Source organism: Cavia porcellus, unplaced genomic scaffold (assembly GCF_034190915.1).
Source record: "Cavia porcellus strain 051 isolate PalLab524CR breed Dunkin Hartley unplaced genomic scaffold, mCavPor4.1 scaffold_2, whole genome shotgun sequence".
NCBI lineage: Eukaryota > Metazoa > Chordata > Mammalia > Rodentia > Caviidae > Cavia > Cavia porcellus.
This window is the reverse complement of record NW_026947485.1, coordinates 5,314,990-5,336,097: the sequence shown is the minus strand read 5'-3', so window position 1 is coordinate 5,336,097 and position 21,108 is coordinate 5,314,990. Positions and strand designations below refer to the sequence as shown.

The following is a 21,108-nucleotide window of genomic DNA, read 5'->3' as shown; positions in this document are numbered from 1 at the left end:
CCCAAATATGTTGAAATCGCCCAACTCGTGTATTAAAAACGAACAGAACTGAGTCCTCTGGCTTGGGACTCTGGAGGCAGAGAGACTCAGTCCAGAGTCAGAACCTGCACCCCGGCCGCTGCGAGGTTGTGTGGGTCCCATCTCCTCCCCATCTTCTCGCTGCCCTGCAAACTCACACTCTCCACGCCTTCGGAGTCTCTACCGCTCCACACCTCCTCCAAACTACTGAGCATTTTGCAGAAAGCAACCCAAAGAGTAAATTCAAGATGCTATAGATTCACAGCCAAACAGGACCCTCGACAGCTCGGCAAGCTTACAGGCGCTTCTGCTATTTCTTTGACTAAAGTTTTTCCTTTTTTGCTACTACAGTCAAATCGTATTTTGTTTTACTTCATGAAGTTCTCAGCTTGTATTACTTTCAAATATTTCACAGAGAAAATAAACCCCTTTGATGAAACATCTTCAGCTTTCACTGAGGACTTCAGTTTCTCTTAAAAACAACAGTTCACCCGTGCATATGTCCAATGTCATATTCAGCTGTGTGCTTGGAATTTAATGACATGGCAGATTGAACAGACAAAACCCAAGCTCATAAACTGTGCCCCAACGTTACCTCTGCATGGTTTCTCATCTCTGTTTATGGCAATCATGTAAATTAAAAGGCTGAAAACAGCAGACAGCAAAAATGTCACCAGCTTGACCATTGCAAGTTGGCTTTTCTATATCTGAATCCACCACCACCACCTGCACTAGTCTTTATTTTGTGTCTCTGTGACTGTCTGGCCAGTCACTGAGGACGACAATCTCTTTCTTGGCCACTACACCAGGTCTCTAACTGAACTCAGTCCAGCTCTTCCAACCCCTCCTGCCACGCCAATCATGGTTAACATAACCCACAAATGTCACAGAATTTTGTTGTTGCTATTATGTAGTTAAGACTGTTCTGGTCACTTCTCTTTTGATACACAAGAAAGGCCAGCATTGGAGGGAGCCTGCAAACTCTGTCACGGATTGTTTCTACCTTCTTTCTCATGAAATACATAACACTGTGGATTGAGTGCTTAAGACAAAACAATAGGACCAAAGAGTAGGTAGTGAAACTTTTTAAAGAAGTAGAAGAAAATGCCTTATGATCAAAGATGCCAATAAACGCATTAATTACAGAGGGCATGACCTAAATTCAGTGTATAGCTTTGGAGGAGGCTTTCTTCTGGGAAGTCAATGTGGCCATTGGGAATCATGGTCACCAATCAGTTTTGCTTAATGTGCATAAGTTTTATTAGAAACCTTTAATAAAGATGCTTTGTTAGCAGCAGCATGAAAGAATATTCTGAGAAGCCTCATCATGGAGTGAAAAAGAGGGAAGTAGGGATTATAGAACAAACTGATTTTAAGTAAAAGCAACAAAATCTTGATTTTTAATTGGGTGGGGCAAATGGAAAAGAAATGAAGATATTAATTATGGAGTGAAGTTTACTGATGAAGACATGTATTGCTAAGGGAAATGCATGAGTGGACAGTGAAATGGGGTGCTCTGGTGAGAAACTGGCTTTACCAACCACGGGGACACTGCGGGTGATGTCACTGATCCAGCAAAAAAAGTGTCCCGCTGAAGGAGTAGCAGGACCAGTGGTCCAAATGGTGCTGAACTGTTACACCGTGTTACAGAAACGTCTGATAAAACCAACCAGGGCAGGGATGTGATAGCGCCACAATGCACAGCAACAGGCGCTAGCCCCTGTGTTTTCTTGAGGTTTTCCTCATCACTCTGAGGTCATGGCCTATTTGTGTTGCTTTATCTTTTCTCCAGAAACAGAAAGGAGAGACAGCAACTCTAAGAGAAGCTCTGTGGTTGGGCCTCAGCGCAGCAGAAGCTCTAGATAAGCCTCCCTGAGATGCGCCAGGAGAGCTCCGGGTCCCGCTCATGAAACAGTGGGTGAGAGATGTGAGATCGTGAGAGTCCATGGCTCTGCAAGCTGAGCCCAGCTTGTGAATCACTCTGGGAAGCGCTGAAGTTTTATCATGATGAGCAGGGAGCAGAGGGAGGGCAACATCTCAGAAATAAACAGAAGATGAGTAACTGCCCACCTGACTCAGTTCACTTTCACACTGGTTTTGAATATGCCAAGAAGGCTGCGCCCTGATAAGAACACGGGGTGCAGCAGACAGTGTGACTTTCGCGTCACTACCAAAGACAGTGTCAGCGCTGAAGGAACAGGTGAGCCCTCTCAAAGCAGAACTATTTGTGTCATGTGGTCATTTCATGAGAGGGCATCCTTCATCCAGAAAGAAAATAAATACATCCGAAGTTTGATAAAACCGTCTGGCTTCCTATTTACATAATGGCTTACAGACCAAAGACAAACGAAATGGCACTACACCTGATTACAGGGCAAACACTCCACACTCACAAATCATAAATCTTTCATATCCCAATTGAACCTTGTTCCATATCATTTTGGAGACCACATTAATTAACAGAAATGCTTCCACTTTTGCAGCATATCTTTTGAGGTAAAAATAGTGTAGTTCATGCTTAGCAAAGTGATTATAATTTCTTTCACACTGGTTTTGCAAAGGAGATTAATTTTTGGATTTACATTCTAATTAAGGCTTCAAGTGCATAGTGGGCAGTATGCGCATGGGAAAGTGATTTTATTTGAGATCTGTGCTCTGGACACCGCTCTGCTATTGTTGGCCCGTGCAGCCAGTACACACTTCAGGGTGCATCTGACAGATTGAGATGTCACAGGCAGGGTTCTATTTAATTGATTGATCCCAGGCATGTGGTCCTTATGGTGAGCTCATATCCAAGCAGCCTAACCCCTCTTCAAGAGCATTAATGTTTCTAGCATATTCAACCGCACTTGGAAATGCCTAACTCAGGGGGAATAGCGACGATTCAGTCATTTTAAAATGATTTTTAATACATCAAAATGGCATAGATTCCTTCCAAGTCATTTAATAAAAGAGGAATACAAGGGCTGGTTATTTAGCTCAGTTGTACAGTGCCCACCAGGCAAGCATGAGGTCCTGAGTTTGATTCCCAGTACCCAAAAAATAAAAATGAAAAAGGAATTCAAAAGCAATCATTGTCCAATAACATGAGCACTACAGTGGATTAATGTGCGTTAAAGAAAAATAAACTTTACGGCATACCTCCGTGGCCATATTTAACCATTTCTGCAATTTCACTTCCAAAATGAGCTGAGTTAGTATGAGAGAACTAGACTTTAAAATAGGAGCTGCAAAATGAACCAAACAAAGACAGCTTGAAGAGATCTCAGTTCTTGAAATGGTTATGACAAGTGAAACAATGAATGTGACTCAAAGAATGCGGAAAAGCTCTTGGTCTGCTCTGAGACGCCTTGGTCAACACTGGTGGACCAGGATGTTAAACACAGTATCACACACTGCAAGTTGAAGTTCAACTAGCCTTGTGTTTGACTGCGCCCAGCTATGCATTTAACGTCTTTAGCAAACACCGCATCATTGCGTCCACAAGGCAGGTGCAGGCCGGTGGACGGAACTGTTGGCCTTAAGTGGGTTACTTTAAAACACTGCTTTCAGCAAAAGGATTTGTCTCCACTCTAGACAAGGGTCGTGTCTCTTAAAGTTTGCTGAATTTGAAAGATAAATAAGGACTAATTTAAAGCATGTTTAAGGAAGGAGGGGTGTGTGATACAGCGTTTCTATTTGATGTTTTCAATGCTTTACATTCAAAGTAATTATAATATTGACTTTTTTTTCCTTTTGGAGCTCTTACACACACGTACACACACAGTTTTACACTAATGGCAAAAGACAATGTATCTAGAGTGTGTTGGCAGACCAAATAAATATATTTTGCATTTTAAAAACATGGAAATATCTTAAGTACTGTAGTGCTATTTCCAAATTTATAATTCGAAACAGCGTTTTAAGAATCTCTGACCCCAGCATCGCGAGTGAGATCGGTGAAAGGCCGCCTTACCTCGGATCTCCGGCCTCGGTTCACGTACGTGCAGACCGGGCTGAAGGCGCCGCTGCCGCACACGTACAGGTGGGTGCGGTTGAAGGTCTGGATGACGCGGACGAAGTTCCCGCAGCCGTGCTGGAAGAAGCCAGGTCGGAGGAGTCAGTGACCGCGGCTTGCCCAGCATCCCCTCCCACCCGGTCACCTGGGAAGCTGTGAGGGTGTCAACCCTGGGGGGGACCTGGGTGCCTGCCTCTTCCTAAGGGTGATGGAGGACAGTCCCCCAGCTCAGGGGGGACAGGGTCCACCACCCACATTCAGTGCCCGAGGGGAAACCACTCTAGGAAAGGAAAATATCACAGAAACCGACCCCAACCAGTGCTGACTGTGGCCCTAACCTCTGGGGCCGGCTTAGCCGTGCAGGCATTTGCAGTGACTAGAGCAGACAAAAGCTCCACCCTGGTGGAACTCAGTGGAGCACGGCTGTCCCGCTGCCCTGGTTTTTCTGTTTTTACCTAAATCTTTACCAAGTCTAGTACCTCAGTGGAAAGGCTCTGCAGTCTGCACATCTTAACGCAGACAGAACTGACACATACCGGGCTGTGCCTTTCCGTGACTGTCCTCTGTCTGCCCGCGTGGTAGCGATAAAGGTGAGGAAATACGAAAATGGTTTACTCTATGTATTTATTTTAGGGTAACACTGAAAATGCCTACCTCATATTGTGCTATTTTATATACTGTGTGTTTATTCTAAAACGTACAGACTCACTAGTTACCAGAGGTATACCAGTTGCTCCTCATGTATGCCAACACAGATTCTACAAACTTGTTTCCAACAAAATTGGACTCAGGACGTTCTTTCTCACAGTTAGCGTGCAATTACAGAAGCTGCCGAGCCGTACATTTGGAGAACAAAACTAACACCAAGCGCCAGCATACTTTTGCTTTTTGTAAAGAAAAATATAATCATTCTTTCGGCCCAAGATTCCCTAAAATATGCTTCTCTCAAAAAAGGAAATAAAAACCTCCCTTCTCACCTTCTCACAGTACAATCCAATGCAAGGTACTTATTCCCTCATTTGAAATGAAGCACAAAATGATCCTTTCAGTCTCAGACTGAGTGTGGCCTGTAGGAGCCCTTGAGCTTCTGGAGCCTGGCGCATATTTGCTGGGCTCTCTCTCCACTGCTCACAACAAATTAACAAAGCCCGAGACTGAATGTTGGCCCTTCCCGAAATCGTTTTTTCAAAGCACATTACTGGAAATGATTTTAACATTACAGGAAGAATTTTTATGTAAGAGAAATATATCAAAGATTAACAGTAGTTTATGCCTGTATGGTCAGACAGTTTATTGTTTTACGTATTCCTGATTTTTAGAAGGGAGCCTGTATCTATTACTTATGTTATTGCAAAAAGTAAAACAATGCAGTCTCTACCAAAGTAGAACCTAAACTCAAAGCCAAGGTTATTTTACTTTTCATGATTTTTTTCAATGCATTACTACTTGTCAACTAATGTATATTTCTTTTTATACACACTAATTTTATGCAGATGTTTCTATTATAGATTTTTATTATTAAATAATCAATCATGGACTCTGCTGTCAAGAAAATTAATTTTTACAGACCAGACTATACAATTTATTTGTATGTTAAGACAGTAAGGATTTTTGTTAAATACACAGTGTCACTGTATCTTGACACCTATTTATAGAGGAATCAAGAAGTTGATTATGTAACTACAGATGATAATGTGTTTCCCTAGAAGGAGACAGAGATGAAGCATGGTTTGTATACAATGTGTCTGTGCTGAGAAACTCTGTGAGCAGGAGACTTGTGCTTATACAGTTCACACTGAAGGTGACTCCTTCTAGAATTCTGCATGTACATTTTCCCACAAGACACGAACATGATCTGGTTCTTTCAATAACAAGCTTTATCTGTCTCATTTTGCATTTTATGGACAATTTACTTTCATGAATCCCTGGTATTACAAGAAGGGCAGAGTAAAATATTTTTATATTTTAAATTTAGACTCTACGCATTTCATATTAGTCTATTTATTGATCTGTCTGTTCCTTATGGATAATGCTTTCCAGAGTTTTCTCTGCGCTAGACATAGAAATAACCCTCCCAATCCCCCAGGAGCTTTGAGCTTCACCTCTAGAGTTGATGTTTAGTGAATGCTCAGTATATGCTGCTTTGTTATGTCAATTTTCATGATCTTTGCTGCTGCCGTTGTATTTACAACTGAGTCCCTTTAGAAAAATAAAGCTTAGAGGTTTGCTTAGCTTGCCTGAGGTCACTAGAAACTACAAGGCAGATTTTCAAATAGATGAAGTTCCTAGTTGAATGTTGTAGTTTTAGCCATTTTGTAATTGCCATTGGATATGTCAGGAATCCATAATTGTTTTGTAACGGTTATTAATCTGTAAGTAACTTTTTATACTTCCTTTTATATTTATTGATATTTGCAAATCATTTAATACTTATAGAGGTGGCTCCTGTTGACTCTCTCAGCAATGCTCTAAGTATTAGTATCCCACTTCCTGGAAGGATGTTGGGTCCCAGAGAGAGGAAATAAAGTGCTCTAGGATCACTGAGGACCTGGTCCAAGACCTGCACCAGGGCCCACTCCACCTTGCAGCTTTCCTGGACCACTGCGTCCTCACATCTGGCAAATATTTCTTCAGCTTGTGCTTTTCAAAGCTCTGCACTGGGTCCTAGCAACCCTGGAAGGAATAGACTAACTTCCTATTTGCAAAGAAAGAAGAGAATAATAAACCAGGCTGTGATGAGTGCTATGGTATTTTTTAATGCGCTACAGAGGGCAAGAAGAAAAAATACACTGTGCTTCATCGGCGGACACCTTTAAGTAGAGCTCGTCCGCAGAATGGGGTAGTGGTTTTGATATAGAAAAGCATAAGGAAAGAACATTCCAGCAGGAAACAACATGAACCAAAAAGCAAGGGTACAAAAGTGCAGGACTAACAGGGAACAGTGCCTCGCATGGCAGGAGACAGTGCCCGAGGGATCCAGTGGCCACTGGAGTCGTCTGTCCTTGGTCATTTCTTGAGATCTCAGTGGAAATAAACACCATGAATGCTTTCTTTACATTGTTTCCTTGTCTCTTTTGGTGGGAAAATAAGGCAGCTAACCTTATGCAGAATGGAATATCATTTTATTTTGTACATGCATATATATATATATATATATATATATATATATATATATATCTACATAAGAAAATGCAGAAAGAATATACCCCAAGGTACTAAAGTATCATGCTTTGATACTACAATGTATTTAAGAGTGAGGTAATATTTACTGTGTATCAAACTGTATTATTTTAAACTCTATGCAAATATTAACTCATTGCTTATTTGAATGACCAAAAAATGAGTATGTTTCACAGATAAGAAAATCAAGGCCCAAGATCAAATGGCTAACACGTGGTTTACCATCCTCTGTTACTTTCTATGTGTTACTTTATAGGCTTTGAAATACCTGCATACTGAACATACATTAGATACATGTTCAAATGGGTTTAGGAAAATAAAAGCATGCATGTTTTTAAAATATATCTGGAAGCAGAGGTAAACAGGCTTTTAAAAAATTGACTGCGGTGCAAATTATACAATTTTAGAACACTATTTTGTTTTCTTCCTGGTCTACACCTATTTGGTCTGAAGATGAGGTCAGGGAATTCTGACAGAGCTTCCCAAAGAATGTCATTAAAAATCTATAACTATGCACACATTTTGTAGTAGCATAGGATCATCTAGTTATAGAAATAAAGAAACATAGTATACAAATAATAAATCAAATTTGACATTTTTGTGCCTATTATATATATGCATCTATCTATCTCAACTTAATTTCTCCATGATCTCCTACATGTTTTCCTAATTCCTTCATTAAATCCTACATCATTAGATACACTTGACAGCGTGTAACTTTGCTTATGCTCAAATTACTACTTGAATCAACTGTTAACATTTAGAAATAAATGGGATGGACAGGAGGGTGAGTTTGCACAGGGCTGGGATTCAAATACGTGCAGCCCCTGTCCTGCAGTCAGGCAGGGGTTTGTTCCTCAGTGTCACCAAGCAGCCCCTGATCCCATGCTAGTGAGACCCTGGAAAGTGATTAGGTTTAGAGAAGGTGGTTCACGTGGAACTCGCATGAGGAAAAGTCCTGGTAGCTTGCTAGGAAGAAAGAAGACACACGTGTGCTTCCTGTATTCTTGCTACATAATGCCATGTGCCACTTAGGGACCCTGCCATGAAGGCGGCCATCACAGATAGGAGCTACATCCAGGGCGGTGCCCCTCCTGCCCCACCCCTGTGAGCTGATAACTTCTTTACGAGGTCACCCTGTCTCAGTCATCTTGTTACAGGCAGCTGAGTTAGATAGAAATATTACAGGCAGTCAGACAGGTTGGGCCCTGGAAGGAGCCAGTGCTGAAGGGCAGATACCTGGCAACTGTGGGGGAGACAGACACCTCTGCTTGGGCCAGATCTCAAGACAAAAGACAAAGCAAATGCAACCACACCCTAAGGATAAATATCAGGGATTGATATGCTAAATAGGTACAGATCACCCTGAAGAAGCCAGGAGTCACCTTCCCACACCCTACAGAAAGAGTCACGGCTCTTTGAGCCAGCTTGCTACCTGACTGGCTTCCCCATCTGCCCCTGATTTGATCAAATTTGCCTGAGCAATTAATCTTATTGACTGATGATAGTTCTGTCCCAAGTCATACCTGCCTTGCAAGTTCCCATTTTTCCCTACTCCTGACCACTTCACCTTGGGGTTTTGTTTTATAAAATTCCTGGAAAAGGCAGGATCCTTGGCAATGTGCTCTGGACCCTTTCTGTCTCTCGGACAGAAGCTTTCTTTTTCTCTATAAATATATGCTGCTCTTCACCTCCATTGTTTCTAAAATTCACCCTTTGATTTTGGAGAACAGGAACTCATACTGGACATCTAATAGGATGGGAGTTTCTTTCCCTTGTATCAATTTATGATGGTTAGGAATAACTGACTAGTACGTAAAGGGGAGAGAAATGGGAAGTTAAGTTTTACTTTCTTTAGGTGATACAGAAAACTTGCTATATTCTCGCCATTTACCTACTTTATAAATTTTATTTATTATAGGATTATGGTATTTGCTATATGGGATCATATTTTAAGTTGTATTTTCACCCCATAATTAAGTATTAATATTTTTATAACTTCAATTAGAACTCAATACAACTAAACAATCTGATTCTGTTTTAATTCCTTTCAATTGTTATAGCACAGATTTTATCTGCCACTACTTTATGTTTTACTTAACAGATGAATTATATTTCTATGAGCTAAAAACATTTAATAAAAGTGTACTTCCGGGCTGTGCACATAACAATTTTCTACAAACCTCATTGCTCTAGAAGCATTAATGAGTTTATGGCTGAGGCACTGTGTCTCGGGCTCGGTCCCTAAAAATCACTCGGAATGAATTCTCCTGTTCAGTTGTGTCCACCTCTTTCAATTCAAGGCTTTTTAAATTTTATGGAGTGACTGCATGCAGATCTGAGCACAGGGAGCACAGTACTTCCAAGCAGGAGGAGACACTCCCAGTTTAACCCCAGAACCAGGGTGTTTCAGGGTGCACCCAGCAGGGCAGGGTGGCTAGGGTGATGGAGAGATAAAGTTCCCCTATGAGTCCCACCCAAGAGCACCACAGGCTTCCGCCTCTGAACTCACTGGAAGCAGATAACACTCAGAGGTGACCTTAGAGGCTAAAGGGGAAAAGCCTGGTTCATTTGAATTTTCTTGTCATTGAAATGAAATAGGGGAAAGGCTATGGTTGTCACCAAGCTTGGCAAAGCTTCCCCAAATAACCCTGTGGCACTGTGCTTCTGAGTTTTGTGTGCACCCTTAGCAGGAACCACCTTAACCTGGGAAGGTGCCAGTTTCAGTGGCAAAGGATGCTGGGTCCACCCAACTTGTCCTGGGTCAGGTGCAGAGCCTCCCAGGAACTCCCTACAGGGCTGAGTGAGTCCCTCTCCTAATTGTTTACTTTCTTTATCTTAAAGATGTGGGTGGTGACAGTAATCAGTGCTCTCTTGTAGCACTGTTACCAGTATTAAAATGAAGCACTTGGAACAGTGGCCTGGCCTGTCCCTCAGAACCATTGGGTGTCGTTATCTGATAAGTACTTCCTAGGTGTGTTGTCACCTCTACTAGGTGGGAAAGGCTCTTCAGTGGAGCCTTATCCAGTATTTCACAGTAACTGAGGCATGCAAATTAAAATTTTCCATTCCTGTGTTTTGAAAACTGAAGTATTAAATTACTAGATGGCAGTCATTTGAATAATGTTAAGACATTCGGAAAGTCTTGGATTCACTGGGAAATGTAACAAAAACAGGTTGTTTTGTAGAATTTTCCAAGATGTATTTCACATTATTTTTCCCCCATTGGCTTTTTCTGTGGCTAAAAGACGCTTCTCTGGAAACTCAACTCATTTCTTGGCAGGTAAGAGACAAGATGGATTTGTTAAACATTCTCTTCTCCCGCTGAGACGGTGCATGTATTCAAAAGAATGGTTACTGCTTTTCAGGACTCTGCAGTGATTTAAGGACAATCAAAGCCTGCAGCGCCAAGTCCTAACAGTACGTAGAGGCAGTGGAGCTCTCCACTAGCCCTTTCCCAGTGCATAACAACTGGACATCCAGAAGAATTCAAAGGCACCCCCGAAGGACAGTCCAGCGTGACCAAACTACGGGAAAATGCAAGCATGCACTGAAGATTTTATCACAAAACAAGCAATAGACGTTTTCTATTCTTCTAAAAGAAGAGGAAAGTCCAATGCCATGGCTAACATTCTTTAGAAAGTCAACAGTAAACTTTTGGAAACAGAATATAAAATGTATCCGCCCGCACCTATGCATTTCCCTATGGCAGTTTCTATGAATAAGCAATGCCCAGCTCTTTGAACAAAAGACAATAATTCAATTATATCAACACAGAATATAACTTTGGCAACTGGCAAGACATGATCAGACACACATCACTGGAAAATATGTCTTCATTAGAAGGAAATAAAATAGTTCAATTCTTGGCGAATCATATAAAGAATAGCTAGAGGAACAAAACATTATTCTACAAAACATACTCCACTTTGCTTCTGCATCCTTGGAAGGCCATGCAGTGTACTCCTTTGAAGGTTACTTATACATATTTCTGGATTTTTTTTCTTTAGATTTTTGGTCCAGGAAATCCTTGGATCTCAGAGAAAAAGAAAAATGTTCTGGCAAGTTTCATCTGCCTTCTTTTCAATTCTCCTTATTAGGTGAATTGCAAAATACAGAAAGTGAGGCCCAGATCTGAGTCACTCTTAGTAATTTCTCTGGCCAAGAACCTAGGATTGGTACACAGGGATCCTGCATTCCAGCCTTCCCTGGGCTCACTTGAGCTGGACGGTTTTGAAACCTTATACCGGTGACTGTCTGAAGGCTCACTGAAAGCAATTTCACTTCCACAAAGATCAGACTTTCTTCCCCAAAACTGGCCCACCCTGAGGAATCTCTGGAGCAGGCCCTGGGAAGGCACAGATTTCCCGCCAGGAGGCCTCGCTACCTCAGCAGCCATAGAGGTGCTCAGCCAGCAGTTCCTGACACCAGATAGAGAGTGCCATTTATTGTGACCTCAGACCAGGGTGTGTGTATGTATGTGGTGTGATTGCAAAATGCAATCAGTGCCTAAAATCTGAAAATTGTCAGTGAAAGGCACATCACCATTCACCCCATCAGAATACTGGCCCTGCTCTGAACAGTCACCCATTGTTCCTGTCACTTTGGGAGATGGCTCTGGAAGCCCTTTTTCATGAGTGCTTTTGAGGGCACTGTCCTGGCTGTCTCACTGGCCTCAACTGATTGCAAACATTGACCTTTCATGGCATCCTGATTTTAAGGAAGTGCCAGGTCTTGTGAGTGAGATGAGTGGGGACACGCTGGAAGGTTTCCGTCAGCGTGTGCGTCTCCAGCTGGTGAACCCTGGCAGGGTTCACTGCGGGGCACTCACAGAGAAGGATTTCCACAACGGCTTCCAAAAGCAGCAGGACGGCTGGGCTAAGTGTGTTCAAAGTGAGGGGAGCATTTAGAAGGGATTTATGCCACATGTCTTTTACTGTCAACTTTTTTAAAGGTTGAAATGCATACTGTATTTTTTTGATCATCCCTGTGTGTGAATTTATTAGATTTTCCACCCAGTGGCAGACAGTATTTCTACCTCATTCTTTGGTTAACATGTATTCCCTTTCTCCTCTAATTAAGACTCTTTTTCATTGAGATCATAAGGTTCATTAAAGCCAGAACCCTGTCTGTTCTTGCACAAATTATGTCTCCTGCAGCCAGCACAATGCCAGTTACATAATGTGTGTTCACTTAGTGTTTATTTCATGAACAATTGAAAAAAAAAAAATATGAGCGAAAAGTGGAACCTCTTCCCAAATTATTTGTGAACACAGATGATTTTGATATTTGCTTTCATTATAATTATTATTCATGATTTGCAGCAAGGTTAAATTGAATACATGCTTGATTTTATGGTTTGAACACAATAAACATGGACTTCATGTGTTTTTTTTATAGTATTTAAAATCATTTAAGGTGTCAATGCCAGCATGTCACCTTTAGAAATCAGTACAGACTCTCGCTTGACCCTTTGTATTGAATTGCACTTAGGGGAGGATGATTTGCACAAGTGTTGCATTTATCAGTGCTCTCCTCTGCCTCACTGGTGGGTTTGTGGTTATGTTTTCATTAGCAAGGTACGGTTCATCACGGTGATGTATGTCTCTGGAATGTGCCAACCAACCACTAGCGCTTTGCTGGGAGTCTTTGGAAAAGCCCCCTCCGTCTCTGGGCCCTGCTCCAGACACTTGCTGCATCATTATTTCAGGAGCCTGCTGAGAGCTCTGCAGGTTGGATCCATTTGGAACGGGGATTATTACTGAAATTCATCATGAAAAGTATATGCATGAAATAATGAAAACGGGGCAGGAAATTTGTATCCATCAGGAATTCCAAAACTGCAGATGGGGAGGATTCCAGTGTCTTCACATTTACATCTTAACATGTGTCTAGCCAAGGATGTGAAACCTGCGTCTCCTTCCTGACTGCACGAAAGCAGAGGGATGTAAAGCGCAACTAATTAAATGTAGGTGTTTTATCTGTTTGTTTTTTGTACTTACCGTAGGATCTTTGCCAGCCATTTTGCACTCTTCAACTTTGATTGCAGACGCTGGCCAGAAAACCTGCTCGGAGAGAAAAACAGGCTGCAGAGTCTACGTCAGGATACCATGGTCAATGCTCTTCATTTACTTTTTCTAACAGATTTTCTTCAGGTATTTCTATACTTATATTTCAAACTTCTTTCCTTTGTCATGTCATAAACTCAAGTTCATATTCCATTATGTTATGATAATTATCATTTTATTACTTCCATTATCTTTTCCTCTAACAAAATCATTTCAATAATATATCCCCATTTACTAACCATGCGTTAGAATAAGATCACCCTTAGAATGCTACAATACAAGCACATTTCACTCCGTTAGTCTTTCACTATGGTTTCCCATCTGCTCGTATCATGATGAATTTACATGTATGTTACTATCAAGTGTAACATTGTCTTTGCTTAACCAGAGGGCTTGAGTGGTAGATTTACTTAAAGTGAGTGTCTGCATATTTTAACAGCTAAAAGAACTTGGATAAAACCCATGAGATTGTTGGCTTTCTAAACACTGTGGTCTTAGGCCAGGTCTAGCAGTAAAGCTTACCTTTTTAAGCAGTCATACTGTTGTTCTTATGAACATAATAAATTCTCCCTGCTATCATAAATTCATAATCTATCATAACCTATCTACGTTTATTTGTTTGGTCCAATGAAACTCAATTTTACATCCTTGTTTTAAAATAGAATAATAAATATGGACCACACTTGTTCAACTGTGTGCCTAACAGCTGTGTTCTTTTCAATCCCAGTTTGGATTGCACATAGGTCACACGTGAGGTCTCCTTTAGTCTCATTGTGTGTGTGTGTGTGTGTGTGTGTAGTGATATAGTCCATGTTCCTTTTTGCTTATATACATATATGCAGTAAGTATTTTTCCAGATTTTATATTGCTAAAACTCAGCGAGAAGTTTTAGCTTTAAAATTAGAATTAAATTCTTTGATATAGCTTGACATGTATTTTTTTATTGTTTAGTGAATAATATTCTTTTTCATTGTATTTGGAAACTTTAAGAAAACACCCTGAGCTGGAGATTTAGCTCAGTGGCACAAGCACCTGCCTAGCAAGCACAAGGTCATGAGTTCGATCCCCAAAACAACAACAACAATAAACTAGAAAGGCACTCCAAGAAGGTCAACTGGTCCAGGTGGTCCACATGCAGATGAGAAACTTACACTCAGAGGCTCCTGGCTGATGTTGTTAATATTCAAGGAAAGAATGTGGTCTTTGCTGCCCACGTAGATCCGGTCCTGATCTTCATCCATCAGTAAAATCCTGTAGTCTAATGGGTGGTGAGACAGGCTGAAGTATTCAGAAGTCTTAGTTGCTCGAAGCTCTGAAACAGTGAACAAGGCTTGTAAAATTAGGGCATCTTGGTTCCATAATTCCAGTTTTCATAAAAAGTTTAATAGAAATATTTGTCAAAAAAGGCAAAATACATTTTCTCTTACAGCAATAAATTAATTTCAAAATGCTGCTATGCTAAATGAGTATTTTATTTAACACTTTTATGCTAAATGAAGATGAATAACAAGGACAATATTAATGCTCATGGTGGTAATATTTTGTTCAGTTACTCATATTTGCAATAACTACAAGTTTGTTTTGTTAATAGATATCATCAGATTAAAATTAGTTAAATAGATGAAGCTAGCAAAATACAGTTCATAGATTGAACATAAAAAAAAACCAATAGCAGCCAAAATATCTTACCCTTACTAATGTTTAAATCTTGAATTCAATGTGCATACCATTTTAATATTTCCCATTTCCCATGCTAAATAACTACCTTTATAGAGATATTTTTAATGAGTCTAATATTTTTTCTGTAAATCACCTGAAATATAAATCCATTTTTTTCATTTTGTCTCACTCAGGAAGTGATGCCATTTAAATGCACTCTGCCCGGGCATAACAGAGGAAAATAGAGACATTTTCAGAATTTTAGTGTCTCTGCCATCAGATCAGTGCCTCACATTTCACTGCACCATCTTTGCAATGAATATCTGCCGGCAGCAGGGAAAGCAGCGAATGTGGAATGTGATAAACACAGCCATCAGCTGTCATTTCAGGAGTAATTTTCTCTGTAGGAAAAACACTCTTTTATACCATTTAAGACATTCCTATTCCGCTGAAACGGAATCTCTTTGTTCTTTTGCTTACGAACTTAAGAGAATGACAACCTCTCTGGAACAGATTGTTTTCTGAGATTACTGCTTCCACAATGAACACTTGCTAAATTTTAGACATGTAGTCACAAATGCATTTCTACAAGTTCTGATATGGCTATAGTTTAAATCAAAATAAAAAATGATAAGAAGCCTCATGGGAAACCATGAATCGTATCTTGTGAGCCCTTGAACACATGCAAGACAGAGCAGTCCCAAGTGTGACCTGTTTCCTAGGAACACTAGATCAGCATGAAAGCCACAGCGTCCCCCACGTGATCTTAGGCACGACAAGCCACACTGGATGAATAAGGTAGATGAAGGTGTGCACTGGAATATTTTCAAGAGTTTCCATTCCATCGGATACCGGTCAGCAACGGCATTTACAGAGGTTCTCCAGACCTGCTTCGGAGAGCAGTAAGACGGACGGAGCGTGTGTGGGGAAGGGGTGGGGGAGGATTCATGGCATCCTGTGTAGCAAACATGATCTGTTTGAAGAGTACCAGTTTTGATCAGCCCACCCACGTCAGCCATTCTGATCCCAGCACTAGCCAGTGAGTGGAACGAGGTGACCATGTGACAGCTTCTGCCAGAGACTCACAGGGAGGCCGCCTGCAGGGCTACCAAGACGGGCGCCTGGGGCCTCAACACTGCTACACCCAAAAATGGGTATTTCTTGGTCTTGTCTCCAGATACTATGGGCACATACTGCACTTGGAGAGGTTGTATTTTCTAAGAAAGTTGCTGCTAGCTAAGAATGGCAGAGAGAAATGGAGGAAAAGCTCAAGGCTCTGTAGGAAATCGGAGTTACTTAACTAACCCGGAACTGTGCTAATTACATATCCAAGATGAGGACTTCATAATTTTTTAGGCAGTTTAAACTGAGCTTTTCTTTCCCTATGGTAGAAATGCTATTTACTGTAAAGAAAACCACATAAACACAATGCACTAACCCTGCAGATCCTACAATTCTGAAGACACATTGTTTGTGCTGAGGCCCCCAACTACCTCTGTTTTCCTGTGTTCCATGGTTTACTGCAGATGTTTGCTCCCCAAAATATCCTCTATTCTTTCCCTTGTCCCTTTCTTTTCTTAATCTGTATTGAAATTAAACCAAAAGTGTGACCTCAGTTAGGGAAAACAACAAAAAATTCCTGTCAGTTTCCCTCTTCACCTGTTTCCTTAGAAAGTAATCAATTTCTTGCATTAATTCAAATACTGGAGAGAAAAATAACCCCATCAACTTGAAGACCTTTCTGGTCCAAAGACTTTTATCTATTTTTCTGAGCCATAAAGCATCTTCAAATTTAATTATCTCTAGCTCATTGACAGTTGACAGCTGTTATCTGAGGAAGATTTACTTTAGAAGTGCCTTGTTGTGCTAGGAGCCTGGGCTATTTTGTTAAAGGGCTATTTAAATTGCTGTCAGTGGCCGTAATTGAACTCTGAGGCTTGGGGAAAAAGCAACTTTTCTCTTTTCCAGAATAAAGGCAGGAGTTGAAAGCCATGAGAATTGCGTCTATGATAAGGACACAGGAGTCCACCATTTGGTTCCATGCGGTTCTAACTTCAGTAAGTGACAGATTCAATGATTTGGTCACAGTTCCAGTAAATGTCTGATTGCATGCTTTGGCATCAGAAGGAGCAGAAGTCACCATGGACTGCTCCTCATCTGCACAGGTCAGAGCATGGCGCCATCCCATGCCAAAGGTGCTGTTCTTCCCTCCAAGGGCATCAGCAGTGCAGCCAGGGTGCAGTCGGTCCCCAAGGTGCTGTCGGTCCCCAGGGTGCTGTCGGCCCACTGTTCAAGGCACCGAGAAGGGACTGCGCTGCGAGCACCTCATGTTAAAATATTCGGTGACCTCATACAGGGCAACACAGGTCTCCAAGTTCCTGGGAAAACCTCCTCGGAAACACTATTAAAAACAAACTTTCTTCCTGAACTCCACATTGCTGTGGAGCTCCCTGATGGAAAATTACCGTCCGGCCTTCACTGCCAATGTCCGGAGGGAAATTGTACAGCATAGAAGGCATACCTAAAGACCACAGGTTCGGGCAGACTTTTCTTTGTAAAGAAAACCACTGTGAACCTCGGAAATTGAACCAACACTGAAAAACAAGAGAATCAACCAAGTGTGAACCCTAGCAATATAATAAGCTTCTGAGTCTGTGTAAGCTTAGACAGTAGACTGCTATAGGAATGACAACATAGCTCAGTACGCAACGTGTGTCACTGGCACCCCGATCCTAAACCCCTGAGAACTAAGCTTTGTTCTCTAATGGCCAAACAGAGATGGTCGGTCACATTGTCCAGTATGCTAGACTTGACATTTGGGCTCAGAAATCTAATCTTGGTAGAGTGTTCATAGGATTCCCTTTTATGAATAATATGAATTTATTAAACCATCAGGTAGGGCAATTTAGTTACTCAGAATATTACAATATCTGTGGTACTTTACAGAATTTCAGATTAAGTAACTGAAAATCGATTTTCAGGTGTCTCTCCATTAGAAGAATACGCCTTGTCAATGACATTTAAAACTCATGGGATGCTATCAATTGATGCCACAGGTTTATGTCAGTGGCCCCCAGGCCTCATGCAATTATGTGCTTGTGATTGGTTCATTGTCAAGCACTCGGATTGGTGGTGTGAGCTCTACACCCGCCTAGGGGTGGGGCCAGGATATGACGTAACAGTGGGAAGAAGGTATGTCTCTTTCTGCCGGTTCTCACCTTGGTATTTGCAGCTGCCATGAGCTGCGGCCCTGCCTGCCGCTTGGAGCAACTGAGTATGGACTGAAACCTCTAAGAACTGTAAGAAATAAACCTTTCCTTCCCTAACTTTGGGCATCAGGTATTTTGTCTCAGCAATGAGTAAAAAGTAACTAAGACAATTTATTTACTCCACACATGCATGGAGCCTTTATCACAGGGAAAGGACATTTTGCTCTTTAGAGAGGAGGCAAATAAGGAGATAAGCCCTGTGGCAAGTCTACTCGGCCTGTGTGGTAACCTCTGCTCTCCTGGCAGGACGCACACTGCAGGTGTCAAAGCAGGCCCCAGGCTGCCTCCCTCTCTGGAGACAGGCTGCTGACAGCACGATTTCCTCTCCTGATTGTGTTATCTGAGGGTTTTAAGTAGAGTGGGCACAAACCACCCATCCTCTGCCTAGGGCTGGGTGTATGACACTGTTAGACACTGAACTTCACTCGTCCCTCGTGGGAAACCTTGGCACATGCACAGGACAGCAGGGAAATGGCTGCAGACTAAAAGGATCAGATGGCTCCTAATTCCTAGAGCAAACAGCTTGCAGCCATCCGTGGATGGCACAGGAGCCCTGGCTGTTCTAGGCGCTTTCTACAGTGTCTTGTTCTGTTGCCGCTCCAAGCCTGGGTACCACGTCCAAATACTCTCCTGGTCCCATGCACACATGCAGACATGAATGTCCAGTGACTGTGTGCAGCTGCCCAGGAAGGAGGGGAGGAGGCCGGGCCTGGGGTCCCCAGAGCAGTCCGTTCTGGACACATCTCCACGAGCTTAGCCGTCTGAGCCTTGCGTGCTGAGGCGTCCTCAGAACCAAAACCTCTCAGTGGCCTGCAGGCTCTTGCCTTGCCCTCCATCCACACCTGTGCCCATTGTGATCAGACAGAGTGAGAGGAGCGCAGCCTCTCCGAGGGTCCTGGGCACAGGCACCATGATCTTCTGGCCACTGGCAGCCACAGACTGGCTGCATGGGGAAGGGGCCCTGCACAGCCCAGTTCGGGCCCTTTTGCCCAGCACGAGTGACTGGTCCTCCAAGTTCCTGACGGGGGTTTTCAGCGATGCTTGCTGTGTCCTAAGCCCCCCGGCTGATCTGTCTCTAGTGACTGTCTGTCGCTTCCTGTACTTTCTGTGGCTGCACTGCGGGTCTCCTCTGGCTGGCACCATCTGGTCTGAGACGTGCCCACCGGCAGCCTCAGCCCTGCGGCTGCTGGCGCGCTTTCTTTGACTTCTTGCCCTCCTGACCTGCCCTGCACAGCTCCAAACCTGCCTTGCTTGTTTCTGCTGCAGGTCTTTTGTGTGTGTCATTCCTTTTGCTACAAGACTCTTCCTGCCTTTTTGGAACCCTCCACAAACTCAAACAACAGCCTGAGTGTCATATAAGGAGGGCTGCTCCGTCAGACCCCCTCGATGCTTCCACCAGGTCAGGCCTCCGGTCGGCTGCTGTTTGCTTATTCCCCTTTGTGGTTTGCTCTTGTCTGGAAGGCTGCCTGGAGATCCCTTGAAGGGGCCTAAAACGCCCTGGGCTGAGGCCTGGGCCACAGCCCTGGAACTGTCACCAAGACGCAGCTTGGCTTTTAAGGTTAAAACTGATTGTGGCTGGGAGAGGTGTCACATGCCTGCAATCCCAGAGATTACAAATGAGGCTGAGACAGGAGGATCGTAATTTCCAGGCCAGCCTCGGCTATCTAGCAAGACACTATCTTAACACATAAAGGATAAAAGCCGAAGAAGTAACCCCATGGCTTAAATCTCAGGGTTTGTTCTCAGCATGGCAAAAAAGAGGGAAAAACATCTGATTCTGAACCTGAGGCGAACTTGTTTATTCCCATTCTCCCTTCCTCTGCCTTTGGGTAAGTTTTATCTGTACGTATTGCTGTAGAATATCTGTAAGCCTAGCATATCCTTTCGTTTTCCTATAAAGTCTGGTAGACAAACAGATGTCTGTTTAAAAATTTATCTTAGAAATGTAGCTCTAATAACACCTCTGTGTATTTTCTGAGTAAATCACATTAAGGCAAAGACCAGGCTGTTTGTTTCCACACCAGGGATGTTTTCCACTTCCCTGTGCTGCTGACTGAGATGGATCTTAAATTCTGCCTTCTCCAAGTGCGCTGGGGAGCACTCTCAGAGCCAGGCTGATTCCTCGCCTGGGCAGGGATGGCCAGTTTTATCTGGGGGTGGATATTCCATCAGTGACGAGTTCCAGTTTCTGCACAGTGACCAGAAGGAACCTCAGGCTGGTGGACTGGACCTGAGCCTGTTTTTCTACCCAGGGAAGAGACCAGCAATGCGCAGAGCGACCTGGACCCATGGTGCCCACCTTCCAAAAGGCCTTGGGTGCTAGCCAATGCTCATGCGGACACCAGCTTTGCAGAGTCCTGCCCCAGAGAATCAGAAGCAGAGAGCAGCATTAAAGGATGGTGGGGAGAGGGTCTATGCGGGCCAGCAAAACTCAGAGCCATAACCACAGAAGGCAGGAAGGAAAGACAGGATGAAGGTAACTGGAAACCACCGTCCTGGGGTGTGGCCTTGCAGAATGACACGTTACCATGCTATCACAGCTTTTGTGTAGAAATTTTAAAATCTGGAAAACACTTGCTATTGTTCTGAAAAGCACCTTATAGTCCATCTGAGCACACTGTCCAAAGTTCATTCCCAGAAAACAAGTCTGGCACAGTGAGGCTGTGCAATGCATATAGCCAGGTCTTTCAATGGTGGGACAGAAACTTAGACAGCCCAGTGTGAGTACGGTGGACGGGAAAGAGGGCCCCATGCGGTGTTTCGGGCCAGTGAAACTCAGGAGACAAGGAATACAACAGTCCCCACTGCCACCCACACAAGTGACCCCTCAGGGCCACTCACAGCCAGGTTTAACATTGTCTGTCAGAAACCTCAGAATCCTGAGTAGTTTCCCACACTTCCTCGCACCAGGAAAGAC

At 42.8% G+C, this 21,108-nt stretch overlaps 1 protein-coding gene across 2 annotated transcripts in view; it reads right to left on the bottom strand.

The window, feature by feature from the left end:
• The window catches only part of Sema3c (semaphorin 3C), a 143,323-nt gene that overhangs the window by 60,035 nt on the left and 62,180 nt on the right, over positions 1–21,108 (bottom strand). For both annotated transcript variants that reach the window (XM_003469815.5, XM_063237557.1), the window contains exons 3-5: positions 14,415–14,575; positions 13,198–13,260; positions 3,974–4,093 (exon numbers count right to left, since the gene is read on the bottom strand). In XM_003469815.5, coding sequence (XP_003469863.2) covers positions 3,974–4,093; positions 13,198–13,260; positions 14,415–14,575 — 344 coding nt within the window. The remainder of the gene's footprint in view (positions 1–3,973; positions 4,094–13,197; positions 13,261–14,414; positions 14,576–21,108) is intronic.